The sequence below is a fragment of the Dryobates pubescens genome, chromosome 15 (assembly GCF_014839835.1).
Source record: "Dryobates pubescens isolate bDryPub1 chromosome 15, bDryPub1.pri, whole genome shotgun sequence".
NCBI lineage: Eukaryota > Metazoa > Chordata > Aves > Piciformes > Picidae > Dryobates > Dryobates pubescens.
Genome location: NC_071626.1, coordinates 3,033,338 through 3,049,661, shown reverse-complemented (window position 1 = coordinate 3,049,661; position 16,324 = coordinate 3,033,338). Strand labels below are relative to the sequence as shown.

Below are 16,324 nucleotides of genomic sequence, written 5' to 3'. Positions count from 1 at the left end.
GATCTTAGAGGTCTCTTCCAACTGAAACAATTCTGTGTTCTCATGACCAAAAGTAGTACCTTGAAAATGATCTTTTAAACAGTACAAAATGCCTACATCTCAGAGGCCAGTGTTTTGCTTTGAATATATTTCATTTCATTATGACCTTCTTTACCACGGTACCTAGGCTGAAGGCAAAACCTCACTGCATATGTGGTTACCTTTGAAAGGCTTTCTGTGTTGCTGTTTCAGATGTTTTGATCTCATTTTGTGCCTTGTGTATTGTCTCTTGCTTTTGTAGTTTAAACAGGCTCCTTGGAAAAATCTCCATCCTTTTTGCCCAACCTTTAAAAGCTCACCAAACCACAAATCAGTTTCCAGGACATCAGAGAGGCATTTTAGTTACTGAGGTATTTAATTTCTGGGAGAAACTTGAAGACAGTGTTGGCATGCTGCTTCAAACATGCTACCTCTGCTTTTCTGCCACGTGCCTTCCCAATGAAGAATGTTTGCTCTGGACACGACTGCTGCACTTCAGGGCATTAACTCTGAGCAATGGGAGGAATCCCTTGAGGTTCTGCTAATTTTAACTATTGTAATAGTCAGTAGTTTGAGCATTTCATTTTGTGATTTAATGAATAAGTACAGGTTTAAGTGTTGTTGAGTGGCTGCTCTATTTTTAGAGTGACTGAAGTGTTTGCCTCGGGATCACATAACAAAAGTCCAAGGGAACAATCCCATGAAATAATGTATAAATATATAGGATTTTATACAGTGCTCCTCATGCAGCTTCCTGAGAGCACAGATACAGCAAACATATAACTGCTTTGGATTATTTAAGTTTCTTCTCTGGGACCCATCACCTGAAATCAACTCCTTTTATTGAGTGCATCTGACAGCGGTGCAGGTAAATACTGTACAGTGCAGCACACTAGCTCCAAAACACCAAACCTTCACCTGCTTGCAAACTACAATTTCTGAAGAAACAAAGCTTCTTCAGGAAGCAGCTTGGTCAAAATGTTTTCTATTAGAATAGAATAGAATTAACCAGATTGGAAAAGATCTTCTAGATCATCAAGTCCAACCTGTCACCCAACACCATCTAATCAACTAAGCCATGGCACCAAGTGCCTCATCCATGCTCTTCTTAAACATCTCCAGTGATGGTGACTCCACCACCTCCCTGGGCAGCACACACCAATGGCCAATCTCTCTGGGAACAATTTCTTCCTAACATCAATCCTAAACCTCCCCTGGAGCAGCTTGAGATTGTGTCCTCTTGTTCTGGTGCTGGCTGCCTGGGCCACTTGGCTACGACCTCCCTTCAGGTAGTTGTAGAGAGCAAGAAGGTCTCCCCTTAGCCTCCTCTTCTCCAGGCTAAACAACCCCAGTTCCCTTAGCCTCTCCTCACAGGGCTGTGCTCCAAACCCCTCCCCAGCTTTATTGCCCTTCTCTGGACACCTTCCAGCAACTCAACATCTTTCCTAAACTGAGGGGCCCAGAACTGGACACAGGACTCAAGGTGTGGCCTAACCAGTGCTGAGTCCAGGGGCAGAATGACCTCCCTGCTCCTGCTGGCCACACTATTCCTGATACTGTTATTGCCAGTCCCCCAGATAAATAAATAAACACATGTTTATTGCCAGTGGAGATGTAAAAGTTGAGTAATCGTTAACAGAGCCTCCATTCAGATTGATCAAATGAATGTGCAGTAGATGATGCCAATATATGAGTAAGCTGTACAGCAGCACCATTTGAGGCAGTCAATATAAATCATTTCAAAAGGTTATCATGATGCATTGCAAGCTTCATGAAAACAAGGCTGTTCAGAGGAGGAGTATGCAGCTTCATGTGTAGAGTTTGGACACTTCCCCATTTTCTGTAACAATGGGAAAGTGAGAAGCAAAAACAGAAAACCAAAACAAACCACAAAACAGCAGAACCCAGGCAAACAAACCAAAAAAGCCCAACAAAAGCAAACCCACAAAAAACTCAGAGCAAACCAAAGCAAAAGCCCAAACAAACAAAGGAACCAAACCAAACCCAAACTCATACAAAGACAATCAAATCAGCAAGCAAAACAAATGCATTCAAAACCCAGCAGACACTCAAAACAAAACAAAACCCAGCAAAATGAACAACCTTGACAGTTTTGTGGAGCAAGGTGGGATCAAGGTGGTGAAAAAAGGAAATAAGTTGAGTCCTGTCCTATAAAACCCAGTAGCTGATTCTCAGGGTGTTCAGTGAGATATTGTTACAGCTGAGCCAGTCCAGTATCAGGCTGCAGCTAAAAGCGGAGAGTGAGGTTCTGCCTCCACCATTCTGTCAGCACCTGCACTCTTATGTGCCCTGTAATGATCTAGTTCAAAAACCTGAATCAAAATTACATTTCTTTTTTTGCTGGAGAAGGATCTTGAGCCAGCTTTTGGTAGCAACAGTGCTTTGTGGCTGGCTTGCTTCATCCTTACTTAGAATATTCATAGAATCATAAGAATCGTTAGGGTTGGAAGGGACCTCAAGGATCATCCAGTTCCAAACCCTCTGATCAAGTTGCCAAGAGCCACATCCAGCCTGGCCTTAAAAGCCTCCAGGCATGAGGCTTCTGCCACCTCCCTGGGCAACCTGTGCCAGTGTCTCATCACCCTCATGGGGAAGAACTTCTTCCTCACATCCAATCTGAATCTACCATTTCTAGTTTTGTTCCATTCCTCCCAGTCCTGTCACTCCCTGACATCCTAGAAAGTCCCTCCCCAGCTTTCTTGTAGCCGCCTTCAGATACTGGAAGGCCACAATTAGGTCTCCTTGGAGCCTTCTCCAGACTGCACAACCCCAACTCCCTCAGTCTGTCCTCACAGCAGAGCAGCTCCAGCCCTCTGCTCATCCTCGTGGCCCTTCTTTGGACACCTTCCAGCACCTCCAGATCCTTCCTGTAACAGAGGCTCCAGAACTGGACACAGTACTCCAGGTGGGGTCTCACCAGAGCAGAGTAGAGGGGGAGAATCACCTCCCTGGCCCTGCTGGCATAGCAGGGCTCAATCCCCACTGTATACCCAACTCTGGGATCATAAATGCTGTGTCTCCAATGGCTGTGTTGTTTTGATTGGAAGAACTCTTTCTGTGCTTTATTTGTGTGAAACGCACAAACGTTTATTTGTGTGGTTTCCATGTCCAGGTTACTGAAGAATATTTACTCAGCTTTATCAGAGGTGCTTGATGTAAGGGAAAATGCCACCATGTGAGACTGGTGTGAGTTTGATTCTTTTATTATAGCTTCCAAAATTCTGATTCTTTATGAAAGCCTCTAAAATTGAGGCAGCCAAATCTGAAAGCCAACTGAATCTTTTTGTCACATAATAGAGATACTCATGGGACATAAAAAAGAAGCTGGTTGAAGATGTGGTATTATATATTCATTAAAATGTCTTTTTAAATGCATTTGCATTCCTAATGAAAACACTTTCTTTCTTTAATCCAGCAGCTGACTGACATGTGACTGTATGGCAGTTGCTGAGCCCTTGCCTAGAAATGCCAGGCAATTCTGCAGGCTCTCTGGAGCTCAGATTAAGTAAATCCAGTTAAGTAAATCCAGCACAAGGAAGAAAGTGGTGGTGTGGCTCTTTAAGATAGGAAGCACAAGGAACAGAAATGTTGAGGTTTAATTGAAAAATTGCCCAACTTTGGAATGATTTCAGGGCAGGGTTTGTGGTTCATTTAAATTGCATGTAAAAGAAAAAAGAAGAGAAGTCTTTATACCCTCATAAAATGGTTTCAACTAATTCCTCAGACAAGCTTCTTGGTTCTATTTGCTATTGTTTTACTGGCAGTTCTCATAACTATCAAATAAATCAGTACCACTTCCAAGTATAAATTTCTGCCCCTTCACAACTGAAGGATTTCAGCAGCTCATTTGAGTCATTTTCTGTTCTTTTCTGTCTGTTGTTCTGTTTCAGTTGCATGGTTTAGTTGATTAGGTGGTGTTGGGTGATAGGTTGGACACGATGATCTTGAAGGTCTCTTCCAACCTGGTCTGGTCTGGTCTGGTCTATTCTATTCTATTCTATTCTATTCTATTCTATTCTATTCTATTCTATTCCTCCAGAAACTAAACTTAGCAAAGCAGTGGCACCTTACTGGGTACCACTGCATCTTCTTCTGTATGTCTGTTCTGAAACAGATCAGCAACATGGTCTAGCAGCTCTTGCAACATTAGCAAGCCATGTTGGTTGTGATTTGGATGGTGTTTTCTCTGAGTAGTGCTGTTGTAGTTGTGTTCCATTGTGCCAATAATAACTGAATTTTGAACGATGAGCCTTGACAGGCTTTAGAATTGGGCCAGTGCCAACTGCATGAGGTTCAACAACTCAAAGTGCAAGGTCCTGCATCTGGGCTGGGCCAATCCCAAGCACAAATCCAGGCTGGGTGCAGAGGGGGTTGAGAGTAGCTCTGAAGAAAGAGACTTGGGGGTATTGATTGATGCGAAGCTCATCTCATATGAGCTGGCAGTGCACCCAGAAGGCTGGGTATCCTAGACTGCATCAAGAGAAGTGTGCCCCTTTACTTTGTTCTTGTGAGACCCCACTTCAAATAGTGCATCCAGTTCTGATGTCCCTATCATAAGAAGGACATAGAGCTGGTGGAGAGAGTCCAGAGGAAGGCCACAAAGGTGATCCATGGACTAGAGCACCTCTGCTATGAGGATAGGCTGAGGGTGCTGGGGTTGTTCAGCCTGGAGAAGACTCCAGGGGGACCTCAGAGCTGCCTTCCAATAGCTGAAGGGATCCTACAAGGAGGGTGGAGAGGGACTTTTCATAAGGGAGACAAAGGGGGAATGGTTTGAAGCTGAGGGTGAGGAGATCTTGACTGGATCTTAGAAGTTCTTCAGTGAGGTGGTGAGATTTTGGTGTAGGTTGGCCAGGGAGGCTGTGGATGTCTCCTCCTTGGAGGTGTTCAAGGCCAGGTTAGATAAGGCCTTGAGCAGCTGAATCTACTTGAGAGATGTCTCTGCCCATGGGATGGGGGTTGGAGTAGGTGATCTCTAAGGTCTCTTCCAACCTAAGCCATTCTGTGATTCTATGGTAAGATGTGAGAAATACAGGAAAATTATCCAAATGAAATAAAGCAGCAGCTCCACATTCACCAGACTTGAAAATCAAGTAATACAGAGGTGCACAGTCACCATGCATTGCCCAATCTTAAACCTTGCTGAAAATGCACACTTAAGCAAGGTAACAGGGATGTGGTATAAAAAAGGGGTGTATATTTATAAAACAAAAAGAAAACAAGGCAGGACACACTGACATTTCAAGAAGTGTTCAGGGGCACTGAAAAGAAAACCATGTGTTCATCCTGCACAGCAGTACAATGCTTACAAATATTCCCATTCAGAATGTTTGGCTTAATTTGTCTTTTTTTCCCCCTCACATTTCAAGACTAAATTAACATGCTGCCTTAGTAAATAATCCCTGAGGAGTCTCTCTTTCAGCTGACCTTCCATAGTTGTAATTTTTAGCAGTTTGGAATTACAGATCATGGAGCAGAGCAAGGAAAAAGAGCTGGAGATAAATAATGAAGACCCTCTCTGCAATGGTTGTGCCAGCATGAACCAATACAAGCAAGCTGCCTGAGTGCTTGCAGTAGAGGGATGGCTGGAGTTGTACCTGTCTGTCCTTCAGTCTCTGAGGATGACATTTGAGGGCAGGTCTAAGATTAGAACCCCAAATATAACACTGTTTCCCCCAGAGTACTGTACCAGTTTTTAGTTCAGAGACTTTCTGCACTAGACTAGGCAGTTAGTAACCCTGAGAAGATTTCTTGTTCATACTGCCCTTGAGTCTTAGAAGCTTCTGGCAGTCGTCACATCCTGTGGTGAGGGGTTTCCACAGACTGCATGGTGTGAAGAACCACTTCTGTGTGCTGCATGGGACCTGCCACAGCAGACTCTGTCAGTGACCCTTGCTCTTGTGCTGGAAGAGATGCTGGGTGCAGCTGATCCCTAGGTGCCCACTTCAGCCCTCCAAGTCTGTGGGTTAATCAGAATTCTGCAGCTTTCATCTGAGAAGGAAAGACTGGAAGTGTGCATGAGATGCAAATATTTGCATAGGGGCAGAATTTCTGGTGGTTTTCTGCTCCCCTCTTAATTTCTGTCATCCATTTCAGCTGTGGCTGAATATTAAACCAATAGCACCATGAAAGTGCCAGCAGGTTGAGGGAGATTCTTCTCCTGCTCTACTCTGCCCTAGTGAGGTCACACCTGGAGTGTTGTGTCCAGTTCTGGGTTCCCCAGTTCAAGAGAGACAAGGTACTACTAGAGAGAATCCAACAGTGGGCCACAAAGTTGGTTGGGAAGCTGGAGAATCTCTCAGAAGGAGAGGTTGAGACTGGGGCTCTTGAGCCTGGAAAAGAGGAGGCTGAGAGGGGATCATGCAAAGGTTTATAGAAATCTAAAGGGTGGAGGTCAAGAGGATGGGACTGGGCTCTTTTCTGTGGTGCTCAGTGATGGGACAAGGGGCAGTGGATACAAACTAAGACACAGGAGGTTTCACTTGAACATGAGGAGAAACTTCTTTGCTGTGAGGGTGACAGAGCACCGGAAACAGTATGCCCAGAGAGGTTGTGGAGTGCCCTGGAGACACTCAAAACCTGCCTGGACGTGTGCCTGTGCAGTCTGCTCTAGGCAAACCTGCATTAGCAGGGGGGTTGGATTAGATGATCTCAGGAGGTCCCTTTCAACCCTACCATTCCATGATTCTGTGCCACCAGAAACACCTCCATCATGTTAGCTAAGCCTTTGAGTGGTCACTGAGTTATGCTGCCCAAGTGCAGTGGCACTAAAGTAAGGAACTTCTGTGAGTTTTGAGGAATGTTGGAGAGAGTCTAGGGAAACATTTTCTTGTAAAGGCAAACCCAGCTGTAATCACAGAGAGAAAACTGTAAAAAGCAGTTTATAGATGTCTGCAGTGAAGGCATTTCACTTTTACACTCTTAACTCATTCAAGTCCAAGCAGCTACACTAAATTCACACCTCAGGAATTGCAGTGTTGCCCTTTAAATGTAGTGATTCAATGTACTAATAATTCTTGGGGGGATAAAATAATTGAATTCTTTAAGTGAGTTAAATGAAATTGGAAGAATCATAGAATGCTTTAGGGCAGGGAAGCCTCTTGGCTGCACTTAGTTGCTCAAGTTGTCATCCAGCCTGGCCTTGAACACCCTGAGAGAGGAGGCATCCACAACCTCCCTGGGGCAACCTATTCGAGAGTCTCACCACCCTTGTACTGAAGAACTTCTTCCTAAGATCCAGTCTAAGTCTACTCACCCTGAGCTTCAAACCATTCCCCCTGGTCCTGTCTCTGGACACCCTTATGAAAAGTCCCTCTCCAGCCTTCTTGTAGGATCTCTTTGGATACTGGAAGGCAGCTAGAAGGTCCCCCAGAGCCTTCTCTTCTCCAGGCTTAACAACCCCAGCTCCCTCCTCCTATCCTCATGGCAGAGGTGCTCCAGCCCTTGGATCATCCCTGTTGCTCTCCTCTAAGAAGTACTTAGGGATCTTCAGACTTGCTTTAGGTCTTGCATCTTATAAATGCCCAAACCCAGTAATCCTCAGCTGTGTGAATTCAGTTCCAGCAAGAGTTTTGTTGGCCATTTCAAATAGTTGTTCCAGCTCTCTGCTGTCGTTGTCACGTTTGCACGGAGGAGGCAGAACTCGAGGCAGGATCCAATGTGGCTGTTTCTCCAAAGTTTCTAACATACTACTACAGTGCCAATTTAACTGTGTGCAACAAAAAGACTTTCCCAGACCATAAATCTCTGTGTTATAGCATCATAAACCGCCGTGTGCTCTCTCCTTTTTGTAAACCACTGTGTGCTAAGAGTTTAAAATCCGTTTGTAAGCAAGTACTGTTAATAATTCTCTTAGTCAGAAGCAACCCAAGAGATTTTATAACCTTGATTCCATTGTCTGTTGGTAGCTAAGCCTGTCCTGCTACATGGCCTAAATTATTGTTGCAAAATCTTCTAATGAGCTCTGTAATGTAGAACATTCCTTAACGACAGTGCAGGACAGTCATGGCAAAAGTTATTTCTGTATCATTGGGTCCTGTGTCAACCATTTGTCTCTCATCTCTGTAGACATTTGCTGTTTGCTTATTAATGTGGTCTGTGTGTGGATCCTTGCATTTGCTCTCAGCTTTTCATGTGCTGGGATTTTTTATTAGGAGTTTGGGTTTAGATTGGAAAATGTGTGCAAATCCTGCAGTGCCGTGAGGAAAGCAGAGTGGTTAAGGAGTCCTCTCTGTTGATCATCACACTGTTGTGTTAATTGTAAACAAAAAACCTCATCCCCTTCTCAGCTCTTCAGTGTATTCATCAAATCTGGCCTTTTTTGCATGCCACACAGTTCATGGTGACACATTCATTTTAGCATGAGTAGACAAAAGCCAGAACGTCCAAGGGATGTGCTCTGTGAATGCAGCTGTAGTCCACATGTGAACAGACACTCTGGTGTGGTTAGTGGTACTGGAACCAGAGAATGGTTTGGGTTGGAAGGGATCTTAAAGATCATCCAGTTCCAACACCCCTTCCATATGACCAGGTTGCTTAAGGCCTCATCCAAGCTGGTCTTGAACACCTCCAGGGAGAGGGTGTCCACAGCCTCCCTGGGCAACTAGTTCGAGTCTCACCATGCTTACTGTAAAGAATTTCTTCCTAATCTCCAGTCTAAATCTCCCTTCTTCCAGCTTGAAGCCCTTCCATCTCATCCCATCCCTACAGCCCTTGTAAAAAGTCTCATGAAGGATGCTGAAGTAAAGATGCAGGCAGGTTCCTAACCATGCTGACATGTCCTGCCACATTCTGTCTTCTGCTCAAAGCATTCATTTGAAAAATACTTGATTTTTTTTCCCTGCAGCTGCTGTGGCTTTTCTTTGTTTTGCTATGTTGTTCATGCTTACATGCAAAACATCCTTACATCATTATTTTTTTAAGCTCACTGTCCTTGGGTAGTTCTGTCTGTATCAAATCACAATGATAGACTCTAAAGGATATTGTACATGTGGGGAGGGAGAGAGTGCCCTTCAGGATCCTGTGTTTTTCAGGTTAGTAAGTATTTGTTCCAGTTATTTTCCTTCACTATTGAACTTCTGCTTTCCATAAAATAAGTCCTCCTACCTATATCGTTCTTCTTATCTCATCTTGGAAGGGGAAGCAAGATTTTGGGGTCCCTGCATGTGACAGTGTAAGTTGGCATGGTGAAATAGCCTCCTAGACTGCTCCCTTTTCCCGCTGAAGCTCTGAGCAGATGCTGGCTGCAGTTGCTCACTGTGTGGCTGCTGCCTTTTCTGTCTTCCAAATATAGCCAACAGCTCCCATCTGTAATGGTGATAAGAATCAAATGATGGAAAAATGAAATTGCTTGAATCCAAAGTGTTCCTGGAGCTTATCTTCTGGTCTTTTTCCTGGTATGAGGACAGTGCTTGTATGCAGCTGCTGGGTGGCTGTGACCTGTGGTTTCCAGTACCCTGGCAATTCCCAAATTGCATTGGGTTGGAAGGGACCCTCAAAGGTCATCTTGTCCAGCCCCCCTGCAGTGAGCAGCGACACCTCCAACTAGATCAGGCTGGCAATCCTTGAGTGCTAGCCTGTGTGTGCAGAGTCAGGTTGCTGAGAGAAGACAAACCCTTGATTTCTTTATATATTTGTGCATAAGATTTCAAAGTGCCTGATGTTTCATCTTTTCTAGAAGGTGTCTGTGAATAATAATGACTTCAAAAACATCTTACAGTCCTGGTTTCAAGTCAAAGCCCAGTGAACTGTTTGAAACATTCCAATAGAAAGCCAAAAGAATTTGTTGAATACTTAAAGGATATGAAAATGATTAATAACCTTGTCTGTGGCATGACAGTGCTAGTGGCTATGAGCAGGTATGTTTTGCCTTGTAAGGAATTCTTTGCTCTTAGTGGTCCTCAAGAATTTTGAGAAGAAGATTTCTGAAGGCTTCTGGTTGAATTTGCTCATCTTGTGAGTTGATCTGACAACTGCTCTGCTGAAATTGTAGTAAAGATGAAACATTATGCAGTAAGGCCAACCATTGATTCACACCCCCCCCCCAAAATATAATTATACAGATGTCAAAAGCTATCTTGTGCATTTAGTTGTTTTTGTGGACTGTGTGTCATTTACTGATCCAGCTGAGGGATAGAATTTAACCAAGTGAAACTTGAGTAATGCTTGATGCCATGTTTTGCATTCATTTGTTAATAGAGGAATAGCAGTAGTGTGATGGTCTGCTGTTAGCATGAAAGAGACTCTTACCAGGGTGATGATTTCCTGTCTAGTAACTGGCTTTTGTTCTGTTTTCTGTTTTCCCCCCCCTCCCTTCTGGCATGTTCCTGACACTCCTGCTTGCTTGTGGGAACGAATATTTTGATCCTTGTGCCTGGTAGAGCCTATTGTGAAGAATGGCAGGCCTCCAACGTCTCACAGCATGCACTCATTCCTCCACCAATACACAGGATCTTTCAAGAAGCCCCCTTTGAGGAGACCACACAGCGTCATAGGAGGCAGCCTCGGCTCCTTCATGGCAATGCCCAGAAATGGGAGCAGATTAGGTAATTTACTACCTTCTTTCTTTACATTCGTTTCTGATAATGTCTGTGTTGATTCTTAGTAAGAGATGCATATACAGCAATGCTTTAATCACCTCTGGGAATGCAGTGACCTCTTTCTGAAGGTGTTAGAGAACTTTGGGTGTAAGGCTGTGAGTGTCCTTCAGGATTTTCAGGAAGAAAGCAATTGCAAGAACACACACAAGTCCAGCTGGTAGAGGGAAATTCTCCTCCCCATCTACTCTGCCCTGGTGAGACCACACCTGGAATACTCTATACAGTTCTGGGCTCCCCAGTTCAACTGGAGAGAGTCCAACAGAGAGCTACAAGGATGATGAAGGAGCTTGAACATCCCTCCTGTGAAGAAAGACTGAGAGAACTGGAGCTGCTTAGTCTGGAGAAGGCTGAGATGGGATTGTATGAATGTCTATAAATAGCTGAGGGGTGGGTGTCAAGATGAAGGTGCCAGGCTTTTTTCAGTGGTGCCCAGTAATAGGACAAGGATCAATGGGTACAAGCTAGAACACAGGAGATTCCACCTCAGCATGAGGAGAAACTTCTTTGCTGTGAGGGTGCTGGTGCCCCGGAGCAGGCTGCCCAGTATTGGGAGACATTCAAAACCAGCCTGAATGTGTTCCTGTGTGGCCTGCCATTAGTGATCCTACTTTGGCAGGAGGGTTGGACTGGAGGATCTCTCGAGGTCCCTTCCAAGCCTTCACATTCTATTCTACGAATATTTTTACAAGTTGCAAAGTTACAAAACTTACAAAATCTTCTTAATTAATACTTTGCAGGAAACTCAGTTAAACACTAATGAGGACAACAATAAAGGGAACATGAGAAAAGCAGAGGATAAACAATCCTACTTAGGGAATTCAAAAAGAGCTGGTGTATCACTTACACTTTTCATTATTCTAAGAAAAAAGAAAATTGCCTTTTTTCCAGTGATAAGTTAAGGCCTCCCAACTATAATTATCTTTTTTGTGGTGTTTTGATCCTGAGTTGTACTTGTGGTTCTGGGGGGGAAATAAGTTATGATTTTTTTTTCCCTTCCTTCTCCTTCAAATCATTTGTCATGTTGGTGCCTCCAGCCACCATGAAAGTTTTACCCTGCTTTTCTGTTAAATTAGGCTTAATTAATTGATACTGGAAAATGAGAGCAAACCACAGTTTAATTAGAATTTTATTAATTTTTCAATTTTCTGCCTTCCTTTAGAAGTCTGTGATAAACTGATCACCTTCAAGATTAAGCTATGAGTCTTCAAGATAGTAGTCAAACCACTTACATTCTCCTCTGCAGTAATATCACTCATCAGGTTCAAAACCCTGCCTTTTTGCTGTTCCTGCTGCCAATCACACAGAAATCACAGGATGGTAGGGGTTGGAAGGGACCTCAAAAGATATCCAGTCCAACATCCCTGCCAGAGCAGGATCATCACCTAGGGCAGGTCACACAGGAACACATCCAGGCAGGTTTTGAAGGTCTCCAGAGAAGGAGTCTGCACAACTGCTGTGGGCAGCCTGCTCCAGGCCTCTGTCACCCTCACAGTGAAAAAGTTTTTCCTTATGTTCACATGGAACCTCCTCTGCTCCAGCTTGCACCCATTGTCCTTTGTCTTATCATTGGACATCGTTGAGCAGAGCCTGGCTCTGAACTCCTGACATTGCCCTTTACACCTTGATAAACGTGAATGAGGTCACCTCTCAGGCTCCTCCATGCTAGAGCCCCACCTCCATCAGCCTTTCCTCAGCAGGGAGATGTTCCACTCCCTTCATCATCTTTGTGACTCTCAGCTGGATTCTTCCAAGCAGTTCCCTGATCTCCTTCTGGAACTATGGGGCCCAGAACTGGACACAGTATTCCAGATGTGGCCTCACCAGGGCAGAGTAGAGGAGGAGGAGAGCCTCTGTCAGCTACTAATCACCCCCCTTTTAATACTCCCCAGGATCCAGTTGGCCTTCTTGTCCATAAAGGCACATTGCTGGTTCATGGGCATCCTTCTGTCTGCCAGGAGCCCCAGCTGCCTCACCCATACCTGGTTATGTCCTCATAAAAGGCTGTCAGTTTGGTTAAATATGCCTTGCCCTTGGTGAAACCATGTGAAACTGAAGGAGGAGTTCTGTCCTCTTAAATGGACATCAGCAGCTGCTACTATCCCAGGAGAAAGCAGGTTTAAGTATGCACAGATTCACTGCTATCAATTCCTTCTTTTTTCCCCACAAATAGAATTCGTGGGTTTTTTCTGCCTTTTTTTGTCTATGACTTAAAATTCATGGTGCCAATATCTTAGGAGTTAATCTTTTTATAGCCACTCTGCTTTCTGGAAAAGGAAATTCTTTGTACTGAGGAAGAATTTGATCCTTTGAAGTCTACGTGATTCCATGGCAGCCAAACTAGACAAAGGTTTTAGAAGATGTGCTGATAACCAAACATTGGCTCAAGGGCTGGGTTGGTTTTTTTTCCCCTTTTCCAAGAAAATATTACTTTTCTGTTTGTTGACAGTGATAAAAGTTGCATTTCCTTTCTCTTTTTTTATTGGTTTGTTTGGTTTTATGTTTTTAATTGCTTTGGCACTGTGCAAACATTAAATATCTCCAGCTATGTTGGTGGTCAGGCTGGATTCAGCTCAGTGGGTTTTGCTACTGCTAACATGTTTTTAGGTGTAGAGGATGAGCAGAGGGCTGGAGCACCTCTCCTGTGAGAACAGACTTAGGGAGTTGGGGTTGTTCATTCTGGAGAAGAGAAGGCTCTGAGGTGACCTTATTGTGGCCTTCCAGTATCTGAAGGGGGCCTACAAGAAGGCTGGGGAGGGACTTCTCAGGATCTCAGGTAGTGATAGGACTAGGGGGAATGGAATGAAGCTGGAGGTGGGGTGATTCAGACTGGATGTGAGGAAGTTGTTCTTCACCATGAGAGTGGTGAAGCCCTGGAATGGGTTGTCCAGGGAGGTGGTTGAGGCCCCATCCCTGGAGGTGTTTAATACCAGGCTGGTTGAGGCTCTGGCCAGCCTGATCCAGTGTGGGGTGTCCCTGCCCATGGCAGGGGGGTTGGAACTGGATGATCCTCGTGGTCCCTTCCAACCCTGAGTGATTCTATGATTCTAAGATTTTTGGTTGTTCCTCAGGCTCCCTTTTACCCTGTGCAAGAGAATGCTTAATACCAAGGATCAGGAGAGGGCAGGGAAATGGGTGTCTTTTGAATCACCTCCTTTATATGTATAAATATTTAATCTCCAGTAATTTGTTAAGTATTCAGAGGAGATGGTGGAGCATTACTCACAGTGAGCTGTTTGTATGAGCCATTTCCCATTGCCTGTCCTTTTGCAAGTTATTTGACCCTTAATGCATCAAAGCTGTTAATGACACCACCTTGAATTTCTCTTCCTTCATTATGGTATGTATCTTCCAAAGTTTTGGAAGATCCTATGATGCTTAAAAGCAATGTATAAGTGTATATATATCTATACTATACATGAACTCTTTGGGGTAGCTGAATTTACAGGGCTGTGGTGGAAGTACCAGTTTCACATTAGGAAAAATTTTGCTGCAAGAGTGGTCAGGCATTGGGACAGGCTGCCCAGGGAGGTGGTAGAGTCGCCACCCCTGGAGACATTCAAGAAACCTGTGGCCATGGCACATAGTTTGATAGCCATGGTGGTGTTAGGTCAGTGGTTGGACTCGGTGATCTCAGAGGTCTTTTCCAACCACAACAGTTTTGTAAGTCTATATTATTCAGGCAGTCAGTTGCCTAAATTCCTCCATAAGATCACAAATTTCACTTAATTGCTTCTAAGTGTCAGATCCTCTGCTGTTGAATGAAGCAATGGAGCTGGTAAAGGATCTTGACAGTAAATCTTATGAGGAGTGGCAGGGGTTCTTTAGTCTGAACAAAGGGAGGCTGAGGGGAGACCTCGCTCTCTACATCTACCTGAAAGGAAATTATAGTGAGGTGGGTATTGGTCACAACTGATAGGACAAGAGGTAATGGCATCAAGTTAGGCCAGGGGGTTTAGTTTAGACATCAGAAAAAACTTGTATGCCAAAAGGATTCTCAAAGACTGGACCAGGCTGCCCAGGGAAGTGGTTGAATCACCATCCCTGGATGCACTTCTAAGCTGTCTAGCTATGGTGCCCAAAGATACAGTGTAGTGGATGCCCTCGTAGAGTTAGGTAATGGTTAGACTTGATGATCTTAGAGGTCCTTTCCAACCATGGTGATTCTGTGAATCCACTTGCACATCTATTGAGATGATCAGAATAGATCCCCTCCTCCACACATGCACGCCAGTGGTCTGTATATCTGAAGCTTCCATCTTTTGTTTTGGAAAACTGAGTTTTGCTGCAAGCCAGATATGTAAAATAATGATAAGGCTTGTGTAGAAGTTCTATAAAGTAATCCTCTTCTTTTTGTGCATCCTGAGCCAGAAAAAATGTATCCAGACTGCCATGACTGTGATGGGTCTTGGACTCTGCCGTGTAGCCCAGTGCACACTAGCGGTAGCCTTGTTTTTCATTGATTGAGAGATGTTTATTGGAACACTGATTAACTGCTTTCAATTCTTTGGACTATTTTTGAAGATATTGTTCATGAAAATCTGAAAATGGGGTCAGATGGTGAAAGTGACCAAGCTTCTGGAACGTCCTCTGACGAAGTTCAGTCTCCCACAGGAGTTTGTCTCAGAAACCGGATACACAGACGAATCTCGATGGAGGTAAGGTACTTTTCATAGAAGGATCATTTCAACTGACAAGTCTTGCTTTAATTGCTTGTTACAGCTAGTTGTCTTCTCAATTAGCTGTAACCTTGCTGGCATATTTCATGTTGATTCCTTGTTTTATTGGTACTCACATTTCAGTCTTCCTTTGTCACACAGAGATCAGGTGGCTGTCTAGCATTGCTTTTGAGCTGTTCTTTTGAAAAATCTATTTTGTGACTTGGAGGTTTAAGGAATAATTTAAGTGTAGTGTATTCATAGATTCATAGAATGGGTTGGGTTGGAAGGGACCTTGAAGGTCATTTAGTTTCAGCCCCCCTGCTATAGGCAGCGACACCTCCCACCAGCCCAGGTTGCTCAAGGCCTCATCCAACCTGGCTTTGAACACCTCCAGGGAGGGGACATCCACAGTTTCCCTGGGCAGCTTACTCCAGTGTCTCACCACCCTTACTATAAAGAATTTCTTCTTAATCTCCAGTCTAAATCTGCCCTCCTCAAGCTTCAATCCATTCCCCCTTGTCCTACCACTACAAGCCCTTGTAAAAAGTTCCTCCACAGCTTTCTTTAGGCCCCTTTCAGGTACTGGAAGGCTGCTGTGAGGTCTCCCCAGAGCCTTCTCTTCTCCAGGCTGAACTGCCTCGAGATATAAATATCTTTCTGTCACATTGTTTGCAGTTCAGTCTAGTGAAGAAGACAGACTGTGTAGACATTTTTTACTTAAGACTGTTTTCTAATCTGTGTAAGACTAATGGTGCAGCAGCAGAGGTCCTGACTGCTTCACCCTTTCCCTCTCTTCCTGTTTTTTAATGAACGGAACTTTACAGGATGATAAACAAAAGGAGGAAAAGTACCTTCTGAATAACTGTGCACATAATTTCCTTTATTTATGAGTCTCATTATGAACACTAGCCACCCTTGTGCTGGCTTTGTTGTCATTTCCCTTGGCGAAGAAAAACAGAGCACTTCCCTGTTTCTCAAGTGCAAAAAAGTTACAGCTATAATGATGCCTTTGTTACAGAAGCATGCAGA

The 16,324-nt window shown here is 44.1% G+C and overlaps 1 protein-coding gene across 3 annotated transcripts in view; it reads left to right on the top strand.

Moving 5' to 3' along the window:
* The window catches only part of CDK17 (cyclin dependent kinase 17), a 91,868-nt gene that overhangs the window by 43,668 nt on the left and 31,876 nt on the right, over positions 1-16,324 (top strand). For all 3 annotated transcript variants that reach the window (XM_009899327.2, XM_054168110.1, XM_054168109.1), the window contains 2 exons: positions 10,419-10,583; positions 15,159-15,292. In XM_009899327.2, coding sequence (XP_009897629.1) covers positions 10,419-10,583; positions 15,159-15,292 — 299 coding nt within the window. The remainder of the gene's footprint in view (positions 1-10,418; positions 10,584-15,158; positions 15,293-16,324) is intronic.